Source organism: Furipterus horrens, unplaced genomic scaffold (assembly GCF_987537825.1).
Source record: "Furipterus horrens unplaced genomic scaffold, mFurHor1.1.pri manual_scaffold_17, whole genome shotgun sequence".
In the NCBI taxonomy this organism is placed as follows: domain Eukaryota; kingdom Metazoa; phylum Chordata; class Mammalia; order Chiroptera; family Furipteridae; genus Furipterus; species Furipterus horrens.
The window spans coordinates 22,034,981-22,050,471 of NW_028327187.1; the positions used below are offsets into that span (position 1 = coordinate 22,034,981).

General features: G+C 42.1%; 1 protein-coding gene across 1 annotated transcript in view; it reads left to right on the forward strand.

Moving 5' to 3' along the window:
• Window positions 1–14,239: 14,239 nt before the first annotated feature.
• Window positions 14,240–15,491, forward strand: part of MAP7D3 (MAP7 domain containing 3) — a 30,909-nt gene continuing 29,657 nt past the window's right edge. Inside the window, exon 1 of the mRNA XM_090264029.1 lies at window positions 14,240–14,585. Coding sequence (XP_090120155.1) covers window positions 14,240–14,585 — 346 coding nt within the window. The remainder of the gene's footprint in view (window positions 14,586–15,491) is intronic.

The following is a 15,491-nucleotide window of genomic DNA, read 5'->3' on the forward strand; positions in this document are numbered from 1 at the left end:
GCACTGCCTAGCTGTGTGGCTCTGGGCAAGTTAAATAATATTTTGAAGTCTCCTTTTCCTTGTCTGTAAAATGAGAATGATGATAGTGTCCATTCCAAGGGTTGGTATGAGAATTAAATGAGATGATGCATGGAAACAAAGGGCCTTAATGCAAGGTGGGTACTAGACTTACCAAGGGGATCATTTTGTAAATTATGTAAATATCTAACCACTATGCTGGACACCTGACACTAATATAAAAGAATATTGAATGTCAACTATCATTGAAATAAGATAAAATAAAAAAGGTGTTTAACACTCTAAAATATGGTTTATTATTATTAAATAATTGACAATTTATAAGTGACAGAAGTCAGAACAGGGATCCCAAGTCCAGAAGGCCAAATCTTCAAATTCAAGCACGTGGTTATATGGACCCACAATTAGACTTTTCTTTTTTCTGATGTGGCTGGCTTTTCTTATCAGCTGATCTTTGAAACCCAAATCATCTTTTGTCCATGATAGAAATTCACAAGTAAATCCCCAACATTTTATTTGGTGAAGCCCTTGGGATAGTCACACTTTTGTTAACTTTTAGTTCATACTGATACAGAAACTGTTTATCCTGTTTGTATTAGTATGGTCATTTCTGCTCCTGTGGAGAGCAAGACCAATAAAACGGGCATTGGTCCAGTTAAGATAGTATCAAGTATATAAAACAAAGTGGAGTCACTCATGTCAACCAAGATGGCTGCCAGTCAGCCCTGACACTTTGGCTCAAGAGAGAAACTACCTAAGTCAGAGCAGACACATCTGGTAAGGAGACACACCCAATATATCTGCATATGTGATCAGAACAGCCATGTTTGCAGAGCTGGACTGCCCATAGATAGGTTCCTGGGGAAATGCCCCACTTGCCATCAGGGGTGCCAAAACACACAAGAGACCCAGAAGGGTGGAGCACACCACTTTCAAGGTATAATTGAGGCAGGCTCCAGACCACTGCTGAGACAGCTGAGCTGTTCCACGCCACTCTGATATTCCTTGTCATTGGCCGCCAGAGAATCTGCCCTGCTAGACTGAGGACTTTGTCTGCCCTGCTGCCCACCTGCCTTTGGAGATCCTTCCTTGCAAGACACTGGTGTCTCCTTTGCCCACCATGCTGTCTCCTGGTCCTGCACACTGAGACTCTGAGACTGGTTCGTTATTCCCCATTGATTGCCGTGTGTGTGTTATATTTCTCTTAGATTGTTAGAATGTGAATAGGATATTAATGTATGTTGATGTTCTACTTTGAGTGAATCTACATTCAATAAAAGCTGAGTGAATGACATAGTTACTTTGTATGACTCTTGTCTATTCCTTGGCGCCGGGTTGCTCAGTAGGCAGCTAGCCAAGCAGTTGCCAGGCTGACTTATAGGAAAGATTGTGTCACAAACGTACACTCACAACAGCTCCAAGACTTTGAGTAGAAGGAGGAAGTTAGAAAATAGCTAGGAAATTACTAACACTTCCAAGACTAGAGGAGAGGGATGAGGGAGGGTGAGTAAGGAAGTTTCAGCCAAAAATCCCCAAGTTCCTTTTCCATGTCTAGAGAGAAGAGTTAAAACACTTCTCCCCACCATGATATAGTCTCCCATCACTGGTGACATACAAACGCAGTAAACTGTTGATATTTCTCTGTAGAGCAATCCAGTTTGAAAGCTCTTTCCATGTCTCATTCCATTTTTGAGAACATATTCCAAAGAAACACTCCCAAAGTAGCACACGGGTGGGAGGGTGGTAAGCTATGTAAGGTTGTTCCAAGCACCACTATTTGTAATGGTGAAAAGCTGGAAACAATCCAAAAGTTCAATAATGGTAGAGTGTCTACAAAAAGTTGAGCCTACCAACCAGACGGAATACTCTTTAGGCATGAAAATGGTAAGTAAGCAGGATGTGCTAAATGGAAAGAGATCACAATGTGGTATAGACACAAATGTTACAACTCTGTAAACCTTAAACACATGTGGGCATGAATATAAAGGGGAAAATGTGTACTGAATAGAATAATTTAGTTCTGTTTAGCTTACCGCTCATGCTACTTTACAGATGTTATCTCATTTAATCCTCATGACAAGTAATCATCCTGTCAATTTCTACATGCAAAAATGCCCCCCCAGGATTATAATTTGGATGTGTATAACATTTTGAAAATGGGATTTTAAAATAAATGGCTCTGCCATTAACTAACTGTGTGACCTTGATAAGCCATTCCCTCTAAGTTGCATCCTTTGTGAAATGAAGAGGAAGCTGACTAAATTTTAAATCTCTAGCTCTCAAAATTAAGTGTCTTTGAGTTATCAAAGAAGTCATAATTTGTTTTTCTGTATCCGGTGCTTCTGGATACCTCCTGCTCAGAATGCCTACCCTGAAGTGTCCCTTAACAACATGTTGCTTTGAAAAGTATGGTGCAAAATACCACTGGGGAAAAATATAACTAACTTTCTTATTTTAAAACAATACACAATTTAAAATATTATGTTACTGTCATTCATATTTCCATGAATTTTAGAGACTGGACTGAAAGTAATTCCTTTCTACCATACCCAGAAAATTGGCAGAGAGGGCAGGGCGGGAGAAACATACTCGGAGAGAATTTGGAACTATGCACAGATAGTGTTAAGTGAAAAATGTTAAAAATTTGTGCTGTGGCATCCCCTAGTCCAAAGGAAAACTTATTCAGTTTGCAGTAAAATAACCTTGTCATTGTCTTGGAGGAGACTCTGTTTCCCCCAGTGCAAGGTCCTTCAGAAGGACCAATGGAATCGCTGGTTCAAAAGGCAGTTCTATCTTTAGCAAAGAAAGAAAAATACCATACGATATCACCTAATACAGGAAACTAAAGAACAACATAAAGAAACTAACTAAATAGGACAAGGAGCAGAATAACAGTCAATAGGGGGAGGGGGGAGGGAGAGAAGGGGGATAAGTAAGGGAAGGGTCTAGTCAAGGAACGTGTATAAATGACTCATGGACGTGGACAACGGGGAGGGATATGATTGTGGGAGAAGGGATAGGCTGGGTGAGGGGGGGCAATGGGGGAAATATGGGACAACTGTAATTGAAAAACAAAAAAATAATATTTAAAAGAAAAAAAGAAGTGGGTACAACAATATGTTTGGCCACCCTTCTAGATCTGGTGTTCTTCAAAGCCCTTTTGTTTCCCACTTTGCCTTCAAACTGCTGAGGAGGTTGTGGTCTTCTGATTCAGATTCTCATTTGATGAGCTTCAGCTTTCGCCTTACTATTTAGAGAGATGTTTTCATCCTGAAAGATCTATCTTCCAGTAACACTGTTTCCATTTGTAACAAATGAAGGGAGTGCAAACATCCTGGTGGCTGCATCTATCTGTTTATCTGCACCTGCCTTCTGGCTTCCGCACAGGAGATGTGCTGGGTGTGGGGGTTGGGAGGGTCTGTGACTGCAGAACATGCTTTGCCCACACCTCAAAGGAACAGAACCTACCTTGACCCCTTCTGAAACAGGTCTCCTCTGCAGCAGCTGAAGGAAGCAGAGGAGGAGGAGGAGGAGAGCAAAAACACAGTATTGACACTTTGTAAAGCTCCAGTATTTCTAGTTTTAAAAGATTTTGATATGTGAATGACTCCTGAGTTGTCACCCACCACCTCAACGAAACAAGCCTCTTTGTTTTAGGTTGCTATACACTACTATTATTCTTTGCATGAAAACTTGTTCTCCTATCTCTCACAGCAAACCTGCCTTCCAGCATTTGAATTGCAAATGCTTGCATTCTTGACCTCCTATCTTTATTCTCCTGTCACCTGGTGAAACAGCTCCAGCCTTCTGGCCACCAAAACTCAGGGGGTGGGAAGGTGTAGGGGTGAAATGGAGAAAAGGCAGGTTTAGAAATTCTGGAATTATCTATTCCAATCTGAGCTGCTAGCACATTATCATTGTTAAGCCTTTTCAGGGGATAATTCTACTGACTTCACAGCATTATCATCAGGACTAAGTGAGACAACCTGAAAAAAGTGCATAACTCAGTGTCTGGCACATAGTAGGTGTCTCTAAAGTAGCTGATAGCTGTTGTCATTACTACTAACTATTTTTTATTGAGCTCAAACTGTATATTGAGCACTGTACCCAATCCTTTATATCAATAGATTTGAAGATCAATAAAACAGTTTCAAGCTACTGTTATTTCCCTCATTTTACAGATGAGGAAAGTGAGGCTCAGTGGTTGAATAGTCTTAAGTGGCAGGACTGGTACCCTGATTCAGATGTACTGAGCTCCAAAACCCATGCTCTTTTTACAATACTGCAATGGGGAAAAGGCACGTTAGGGTCTTAACGAGTTAACCAGTCTGTTACTCTCTAGGCAGTCAGTTACTAAATTCCAAATGCTTATATAATGACAGCATTTCTCCCTGAATAAATTTTATTCAAATGTCATTTCCTCCTTCTGTAAACAGACCTAACACATCCCTAACTGACATTTCAACAAGTCATTTCAAATTTTGAATTTTCTTTCCCCTACAGTCAGCCCAATGGCAATTCCACAGGCCCAGGGCCAGATTTCAGCTCAGTGGAGGATGTGTGAACATTGTAGGCTAAGAAAATAGCGTGAGACCAACTGACAGAAGTCCCCAAAGTGCTATCTTACAGGGGTATTTCCCACCAGGCTGTGGATTAAGATGTAAATAAAACAGATGGAGATGGGAAAAAGCATATGTCAGGCCTGCTGTGGCCCATGTTCCTGTCAAGCACATGCACCAGGTCATTTTTAATCATGAAAACATCACCAAGCAGGCTTCCCAAATATTTCTACAGAACTAAAATTAAAATCACTGCTTTATTTCTCACACCTTCCTTCTGAAGTCAGCTTCATCCATGGTTTCCCAGTGTACACACATCCAGAAGGTACTAGAATCTGGCACACAGTCTCCTATGCCAAGGAAGAGAAAAAAACTGTTTAGTTCCAGAAGACTGAACAGTTCCCTCTGCGTATGTTTCAGCTGAATTAATTCTTCCCAGGCATAATAATCAGTATCGTCAGTAACAACAAAAACACACTGAACACGAACCTTCTACAGAACACTGTGCAGAGTTCTAAGAATAAAACATATAAGAATTTATCATCTAAAAAATAGAAACAATTTTAAAAGCCTGGTTTTAAGAGCCATTTCTTCCATGAAGGCTCTCAGGCTACGCTAGCACTTGGCCATCTCCCCTATTCCCATTCCCACACCCAGATTGAAATAGCAATTCGATTTTGCCACTCTTATCCCATGGCACAGGCTGCCAGGTACTATTTCTAGCAACATTCTCTGTTCCGGCTCCTCATACCTCTGGAAGGCTCTGGAACTCTGCAGTCAGATTCTTCTGAATTTGAATTATGCCTCTGTGAGGTGAGGGAAGAGTAAAGATCAAGAGGCACTTTTGAGCCAAGATGGTTGCCTGTTTTTCTGCTGCAGAAAAGGGTTCCTGGGAGGAAGTAGAACCAAATGAGGCTGGAGCAGCCAGTAGGGGCCAACTCATTGGACCCGTCATAAAATTAACTGTTAAACATTTCTTAAGTGCGCCTTTTCCCAACTTAATGGTATCTCCATCTATCTGCTTCCATCTTCTTTTCAGTTTTGTTGGGAGGATATAGGTCAAAATCTAACTGGATTACTTAATGGTTCCCAGCACTGAATCAGAAGTTCTCCCTCCTTTCTCCTCCTCCAAAATATTGTTTGGACAGCCTTTTGCATGTTACAGACAAGAGCATTCAATAGGGTGCTAGGAGACCTGCGTTCCAGGTGTTGGAACTTGAGACCACACCTCTCTCTGAGCCTCAAGGAAAAATGAGAGGACTAAACTAAGTGGCCTTCATGGTTCTTCCTAGCTCTCACATTCTGTTCTAAATAGTAATATCTAGAAACTAAAGAAAAGCAAACTCAAGCATATGTGTATCTCATGAGAACAGATAAATATAGTCTATTTACCCAATGGTCATAGGGATATCCTGTCCTTTTCCTCTTCTCCTCCCCATCCACTCCAAGAGTCTTCTCTGAAAAACTGTCTTTGGAGTAGAGGTGGTGCTGGAAGGGCTGGCTGTGTGGCTAACCTGACCCTCAGAAGTTTGCTCTCTGTTGCTGAGTCCTTCACCCCAGATGCATGCAGAGATGATGAGAACCCATAGGCAAAAATTTCTTTGGCTCTTGGCTGCCTGTATGTGCATTCTGATAGACTCATGTGCTCCAAGGAGTGTGCACTCACTCTTTGTACTATTGAGCCTTTTTTAAATCCTCATCTGAGGATTTTTATTGATTTGAGAGAGAGAGGGAGAGAGAGAGAGAGAGAGAGAGAGAGAGAGAGAGAGAGAGAGAGAGAGAGAGAGAGAAACATCCATGTGAGAGAGAAACATTGACTGGTTGCTTCCCATATGTGTTCCAATCAGATATCGAACCTGCGAGCGAGGTATAGGTATATATGCCCTGACTGGGGATTGAACATGCAACCTTTTGGTGTATGGGATGATGCTCCAACCAACTGGGCCACCTGGAAGGTTTTCAACTACACAAATATATTGCCTATTGACAAACAATTGAGTTTGGCAAAAGGAAATTCTCAAGAAGAGCCAAAGTAAAGACAGATTTTTAAAAAAATCACTGAGAATGGTTTCAGCTTGAGTCTCAAAATCTTAAAGACCTCAGACTTTTAGAACACCATGTAGTCCCAGATAGAACTTGATTGATGAAGCACAATATATAAATGTAGATGAGATCCTTCCATTCATACAACTTTCAAACATCTAGATCAATATCCAAAGCAGCAAATTATTCCCTCTGCTGCAAAGGCATCCAAGTTTGCAGCATGATAAACTACGGGCTGAGTAGAGAGGGTGAAGAGACTGTAATGTGCCCTAAATCTGACCAGGGTTCCCTGGGAAATGTCTCTTTCGGGGCAGGAGGAAAGGAGTCCTATGCATTTTATTTCCTGTGTGTGATCTAGAAGTCTGTACTTTATCCTTGTGTCTAAGAACAAGCATCTAAGTAGCTCCTTTTAAAATGTAGGCCCAGCCCTGACCAGTGTGGCTCAGTTGGTTGGGCATTGTCCTGCAAAGTGAAGGGTTGTGTGTTTGATGCCCAGTCAGGGCACCTGCCTAGGTTGCAAGTTTAGTCCCCTGTGGGTCAGGGCGCATACGAGAGGCAACTGATCAATGATCTCTCAAACATCAAACATGGATATTTCTCTCCCTCTCTTTCTGCCTCCCTTCCCCTCTCTCTAAAACTAAATAGATAAAACATTTTTTAAAAAATTTAAAAAGTACGTGTAGATTTGCACACACTGTCCTGTGTGTGGGCGTTCAACGCAGGTGGGGTGGGACTACGTTTGTAGTGTGTTGTATCAAATACTGTTGCAGGAAAATGTTGTACAAAATGCCCTGAAGCACCTACCTCCCTGTATTGGCACTCAGCAGCAATGCCTAGGCAACACCTTGGCTTTTAATGCACCCTATAAGGCGAAGCATCTGCCTGGTGTTAGTTTAAAAAAAATGTTAAGTATCAGGATGTACAAGACACTCCATCGGTATTAGAATTTTTAATATTTATCATCAGCAAAATTATATGATATTAAGTACTCAGCTGTAATTGACATCACATTAGACATTATTCAATACATTTCCTTAGAGGTATACATTTTACAACTAATTCCATTTGGAGAATCAGGAACTCTGGGAATGGAGCCCAGTAATCTGTGTTTTAACAAACCATTTCAATGCTGCTTCTCATTTTGTCCCATCTGGATTTTACCAACTGTTAGGTCTGTTATACATTCCAAAGTGCCTTTAAAGGGCATTCCTTGGTATTTTATGCTTTTTGGCACCCTCTTATGCTTCCTGTATATTACAGGCCTGTATTTAGAATGAGAAGGCACAGCTCATGTTTACTCTATTTTATTTGAAGTCAAGGGAGGGAAAAATGAGGACATTTTCTTGCCCTTTACTAATTTTAAGTCTAGATATTTTCAACACCCCTGTAGCCATTCAAAATATTTTTATTTCTTATTTCTTCAATAATTCAGAAGTTTTTACCACTCTCATTCATTCCATAACTGTTCATTGCAGAATAAACAGTGCAATAGCTGTGGCACATATTCCTTTGCACTTGCATTTTGAAGGCAGTTCCAAGTACTCAGCACTTATTGACTCTGCTGAGCCTTTCTAGAAGGAAGGTTGCTTAAGAGAAGTCACATTCATATCCATTGCAAGACGTACATTAAACATCCATTTCAATGGTTTCTTATTGAATAGTTAGAGTCAATTCTATTAAAGGCTTAAGAGACAGCTATACTGATCCTTGGGTTAGGAGATGCAGTTGTAGAAAGACCTTACTAATTATAGAAAGTGTAACTTTGAAAAGGCTCAGTAACCTGAGTGTGGAGACTGGATCAATTAAGAAGAGGAAAACATGGGTTAGGAATTAAGAGTGAACCAAGACTCAGCACCTGATAAATCCAGAGATATGCTGGAAGGAGTACAAGATATGCACGGCCTTGAATCTTGGCTCTGCCACTTCTGAGCTGTGCTAAACTGGGGCAGGTTAATTTACCTCCCAATGTCTTTTTCCACATCTTTAAAATGAGATGATAATTGAGACTCCATTATAAAGCTGTGGTGAGGATTATGTGAAATAATCCATGTAAAAGCCTTAGCACTGTGCCTGCCTTTGGGTAGGCACTGGACAAATGACAGCTCTTGCTATCTACACATAAGTATTCAAGAATCACACACTGCTCCAAGCAGATCACCACAGCTGCCATCACATCCTTCCCCGCTGAGGTTTGTCTGAATTTACAGTTTGGAGGGAAATACCCTCCCAGCTGGTGGTGATAGTCTCTTATTCTACTCCTCAGAAGCTCACTTGCCCCCACGCTGGTGAGCTCGGGCCATGGGAACCTCTCCCAACCCCACCCCAAGAAAGACGAGGAGCTCCCTGAAAATGATAGGGTACAAAAAGCAAGATCACGCTGTCCTCCATGCAAATGAAACGGGGGTGGGGTACAGAAGAGGGAAGGGGAGAGAGGAGCACTTAAGGATCATCGGAAGTGGTGAGAGATGAGGGTGAGTTGGAGTGCATGGTACTGCAGTGGGGGAATTCCAGACCTGGGAAGGGTGTCATCAACCAAGTGAGAAATGAACAGAGCCTGAGGTAGGTAAGTTTGTAACTTAGGAGAGAAGAAAAGTGCAGATTTGGGAAAAGAAAGGACACTATGACTAGATTTGGCAAGAGATGAGGCCAGAATCAAACATCACTCTTCCCCCTGCATCACAGCCAAGCTGCAGCAGATGTGAGGCAAAAGTCAGAAATGAGAGACAAAATGGAAAACCAGAGCCCTGTCTCCACTGTGTGCTTGATGGGTGGATCTGACAGGTAGTTCAGGATGGAAAGGAGGAGCCAGGTCCTGGCTGTGATCTATAAAACTCATAGTACAGTGCTGTGGTGTTGGCAGTTTAAATGCAGATTGGTTAGACTTAGTAAGTTCACCAAGTATTTATTACATGTGAATTCAACTTTTTAAAAAATTTCTAATAGAAAAAAAAGTTCCTAGACCTATTGAATGTTTTGCTGTTGGTGTCAGGTTTAAGGGGTAAAAAAGCCAAGTAGGAAAAGAAAGTGAAGACTCTAGTTCTTTTTTGCTCACTGGGGAACATACAGTCTCCAAATAAGGGAGGAGAGGGGAGGAACTGCCTGGGTTCTTTTCCAGCTTTGAATCTCAGTTGGCTCCAGTATAGACTTACTCTCCCCAAGCTGACAGCCTCCAGTTCCAATATTTTTCTGAGAAATCTGCAGGCAGTCTCATGGGGGCTCCTTAGAGAGCTGCTTTAGCTCCCAAGGAAACATCCATCTAAGGGGGCCCTGATGTCTAATCATTAACTTAGAATCACTGGAGGGCAGGAGGGCACAGACACAGAGTGGGTGTTCAATAAAAGTTTCATTGTATGACTTACCTACTGAATGAATGAATGAATGCTAAACTCCACAGTGATCTACCAGTGATCTTAGAGTGAAAGCAGGGCTTATCTATAGATTAAAAGACATTTAAAAAGGCCTATCAATTAATGTCATGTAGGGCAAGTGTTTGGATTTTTATTCCAAAACAAAAAAAAATGAGACGATTGGGAAACTTAAACACTGATTAGATATTTGATCATTTTATTTGCCCTGCATCTTGTTTTTACAAAACTTTTAATGTCATCATTTTAAAAGATTTTGCATTAAAATCCAGATTTTCACCTTATTTTGAAAAATGGGAAGATCTGGCCACATATAGGCCTGTGTCTTCACTCAGCTACCACAGGCTAGAATTAAGGACAGATTGCTTTCTTTGGGGCCTCAAGTCCAGAATAAGTGCCAATCCTTCCACAAAGACTTCTCTGATCACCCAAGCAGGAGTGATTTCTCAACCCAATGAGCTCTCAGAACACATTTTATTTCTCACCCAGTTCCCAGCATATGCTACCTATATATTTTTTGTAGACCTCTCATTGTCCCTGTTCTCCCACACCTGGGCAAGATTAAGGTTTTTAGAGGCTTTAAATACTGAAAAGAATATCGAGAGTACCTCTCCACATGTAATTCCAAATCAAATTTCATTTTTCAAAGTGGTAGTATGTACAAGTAAGCTGAAAACAAAATTTCTAGATTAAAAAAAAAATCCCCAACTTGTTATTTTGAAAAATTTCAAACCCATAGAAGAGTTGAAAGAATAGTAAAATTAACAACTCTGTAGTCATCAAGATTCACAAATGTTTAATATTTTGTGATATTTGCTGTTTTTCCTCTAGACTATGTTATTTGCCACTGTTTCAGATATTATGATGCTTTACCCCTAAATTCTGCAGCATTTACTTCTTAAGAAAAAGGACATTTTCCTAGATGACCTCAATATCATTTTCACACCCAAGAAGTTTCACCTTGATGCAATAAAATAATCTAAGCCCTGGCTGCTGTGGCTCAGTGGATTGAGCGTCGGCCTGTGAGCCAAGTGTCACTGGTTCGATTTCCAGTCAGGGCACATGACTAGGTTGCACATCAGATCCCCAGTTGGGGGCACAAGTGAGAGGCAACCACACAGTGATATTTCTCTCCCTCTCTTTCTCCTTTCCCCTCTCTCTAAAAATAAATAAATAAACAAAGCAACAAACAAATAAATACTTTTTATAAAAAGATAATCTAATGTATAGTTCATATTCAAATTTTCCCAATTTTCCCTATAACGACTGCCCCCAAGTTTATTTTAATCTAGGTTCTAATCAAGAATCATGTATTACACTTGTTCTCTTCTTATGCTCTGGACTACTTCCCTGATGTCTATTTTTAATTTTTCACAACATTAACATTTTGAAGCATCCAGGCCAAGTGTTTTGTAGAAAATGTCACAGTCTGCATTTGTCTGACTATTGCCTCATTAATGGATGGGTTCAATATCTAACAATGAATTCATAATTTTCAACATTTTTGCAAGAAACTCCAAAGGTGATGTTATATTTTTCTATATTTTCTGTTCGTGAAGTTTCAGATAAATTCATCAGAGCTGAATTTATATCTGTGTACAGTACATATGCTTTGCTGGCACCCTAATCACATATGTGTTATATGAATAAACATGGCTATCATAATGTAGGTCACACAAAGCACTGATCTCTGTATATACATAAGAGCAGGGCTTTGGTTGCTATAATTGCCAAACTTTTACCCTTACTAGTACTTTTTGTGTGTGCTTTTGTTATTCTTAGAAAAATCTCATTTTTGACCAAACTCAGACTTAGAGGTAGAAGCTGTCAGAGAGGACACCCTACAACTCTTGGCAATCTGTTTCTGATGTTTCTCTTTGGTCGTCTTGATTCTCTTAGCCAAAAGTTGAGTGTATTCTGCAGCCTCTTCCTTATTTTTCTTAGTACGTTGTCTCTTTAGAGCAATATGCCGCCAACATTTTTGTTGCAGGACATATGGAGTAACAAGATGCTGAATCTTGGGTGCTTTCGTCCTAGGTTTCTCACCTTTATGTTTAAGGGCTCTCTCACAGCATATTGGCGGACATCACCTTTAGAGAGGTTGCAAAGTTTGTAGATTCTGCTACTTCTTTGGGACTCCAGATAACAAGGCACAGTAGTATCAATGAGACCAGGAATATCTTTCTCCCTTAAAAACAAACAAACAAACAAACAAACAAACAACCAGGTTGAGAATGTTGAGATAGGCCCACAGTGCAACCCTGAACTGATCTGTGCTTTCTCCAGTCCTCATTTGTCTATAACAGAAATGCCCCTTACTCAGCAGCAGGTGTGTCAAGACACTACTTCACAGGGAAACTTTGTCACACCCACCACTGATTCAAACCACATAACCCTTCCATTCTTCACCCAGAGCAACTTCTGTGGCCATATGCTTATTAAAGGGACGAAGTTTGTGTTCATCATCCACTTCAATGAGTTTCTGGCAACAAGTGGCTTGGAAAGACATGTTCAGTTTCATCCTGAAGCAGCCCACCTCCTCTAAGGCACCACAAAAAAGAGCTCTCCCTACTAGTATTAATCTACAGCCTCACCAACAGTTATTTATTGTCTGCTTTCTAATTTTTGCCAAATCTGTAGGTTTAACAAGATACCTTGTGGTTTTCCTTTGTATTCTCTTCACTGCTAAAGAGTTTGAGCACACTTTCTTATGTTAATTGACCTTTTTTTCTCTATATAAAAGTTCTGTTTGTGCCTTTTGCTCACTTTTTGGAGGCTGTCTTTCTCTTATGTGTTTTTAGATCTTTATGCATTCTGGATACAAATCACTTATTAATTATACTATATATCCCAAATCTCATGAAACAGTATGGCATAAATTTAAGCATATGAATACTGTGGTCAGTCGTTTTGAGTTCAAATTCCAGTTCGGTTACTTACAATTGTGTGACTGGATAAATTATTTCACCTCTCTCTGTTTCAGTTTTCCTGTCCATAAAATGGGGGTGATAATAGTACCTACCTAATAGGGGAATTAAATGAGTTAATAAATGTAATGCGGTTATAACAGTACCTGGCACATGGTAAGAGTCAGTGTTTGCTGTTACTAGTTTTCTCTTTTCAGAACTCCCATGTACTGTAATCTTGAGACACAGTAGGCTCATCAAAGTGTTCATCCCACAAGTGGTAGCCTGCCCCACTTGGGGGGGGGTCTCCTGCCCCATACCTAGGACCCCATGGATAAACTGCTCCCTACAACCAATCGGGTGCTACCCCCCACACTAATAAAGGGGGTGACTCCACTTTGCACAGGCAAGCACCCATGAAAATGATGTTTTCCCCTCAAAGGTGCATCCAGCCAATGAAGCTTTTCCTTGTGAGTGGGAAAAACATTCTGCAAACTCCAATGACCTCCTCCAAAATCTGGAGTGATTAATGCAAGCTCTCTCCTTCAATTTAAAGACCCACAAGCACCTAAAAGATAATTCGCGCAATTTTGAGATCTAATGGTGTCATGATTTAGTCTGCCACAATTTAAGAAAGTCTCTGCTAATGATCTGGTCCCTAACACCTCACAAGAACCTCTCTCTCCTAACCTCTCCCTGGGCCTTTTCCCCCAACTTGGGCTTTTTATGTGTAGTGTTTCAAAGACTAGCAAACTCGTGAGACACGTGCACCCAGAAGGCACTCAGTGCAAGCTCCGTAAATGAACAAATGAATTAAGAGATGTTTCTGTTGCCAGGTAAAAGTGATGAAAGGGGAAAAACAATGTTGGATGGCCAAGCCACGTGATGACTGGCTGGCCCCCCACATGGGGGGGCGGGGAGAAGAAGGAACAAACGAGAAGGTTTTTTTACACCAGGTGGTCAAACCTCAGGAGGTCACGAGGTGGTGGGTGGAGAGCAGTACTGCGCATTCCGCGGGTCCCTGGTGGGCTGGGCCACCACGCCCACCGCACCCCGCCCTCCCCTCAGGCACCAGGGTCTCAGTCGGAGCGGCAGGCACGCAGGAGCTTGCGCACTGTGGCCGCAGCGCCAGTAGCGGCTTAGGGCGCGACTGCTCAGAAGATGGCGGAGCGCCCCTCCACGTTCGGCTGCACATCCCTGAAGGCAATGCAGGAACACACCGGTGAGCGGACGACGGCAGCTTCTGGGGAGGAGGGTGCGGGGCTCGGGCTCCACAGGAGGCGGGTTTCCTGTGGCCCTGGAGACCATAGGAGCAGCATGGTGGGTTCCAGAAAACTTTACTCTGGAGATGCCTCGCTCCGTCAGGTCCTGTCCTCACCTCTCCGCACTCCGGCCGAAACCCGCTGGGACCGGACGGGGACTTGCGGTGGGACAGGGACGTAGCGGGAAACGGCCAGCCGGCACTGACAACGGCCAAACCCTGAGAGACGGGCGTGACGGAACTAACGACGCTGCTGGGCAGGGGGTGGCCTGGAACCCCGGACCTGTAGACGGTCCGAGCCCCGGGTGCTGTTGGGGAGCGGTGTGCGCCCACGCAACCTCCGCAACTGAGTCGCTTCTGCCCGGGTTGTGCCGGGCGCCCTGCAGGACCCGGAGCGCCGGAACTGCCTCCGCGGCTGCCCGAGGCAGCAGTGGTTGGAGTTTTTCCTCACAGAGCTTTAGCGCTCTGATTCTTTCCCACGGTCGGTCGGTCGGTAGCAGTCCTTGCCTCTCCTCCAGAACTTCTCTCTCGCACCGTTCTGGTCAAGGTCGGTTGAAGAGGGAGAAGTTGGGATGAAACTTGGCTGGTTATTCCTCCTAATTCACATGACTTCGCCAAGATGTCACCTTCCCTGGGACATCCTGCAGAGCCTAGGATGAACTGATTGAGTGCTTTCCCTAAACTGACCCCATTGCCAAAAAGGTTTTCCCCCTGAATCGTTAATTTTGTAAAATTTGGCAGCGCGTTGCTTAGCCTATGTTCCACTACCTGAGCGAGATAGTACTTCTGGCTTGTGGGAGGTTGCTTTTTGCCAGTTCTCAGGCTAGTTTCCTCCTCTATGAGCTTGAATAAAACTGTCATATTGATTTTACTGAAATCCTTAGGGTTTTTTTTTTTTTTTTGCAGTTGAAAAATTAATTTAGATTGGTTACGATCGGGAGACTTTATGTTACTTCCGAACGCGTTGAACCAACTCCAAAGAAATGTTCCAGAAGCATAATACACTTTGATCGTTCCATTGGGAGGAAAACTCATTCATGTCTCTAGAGAGACAGTATATTGCTTATGAACACCTAAGGCTCGCTCACATTGGTTTATATCATTGATTTAAAATAACCAGTATTCTGGATAATTTTCCAAAACATTTGTATATTGAGTGTTGAAAGGTACTTGTAAATGTTGTACAGGACAGTTTCTCGAATTGACAGTATTTCAAACTAAAAACTTAAAAAGCCAGGTAAAAAATGCTTACCACAGAACCCTGGCTGACATCCTTGCTGCCCATTTTAGATTACAAATTGAAAGCATCACTTGCCAGATCAGAACTGTCCTAGTCTCA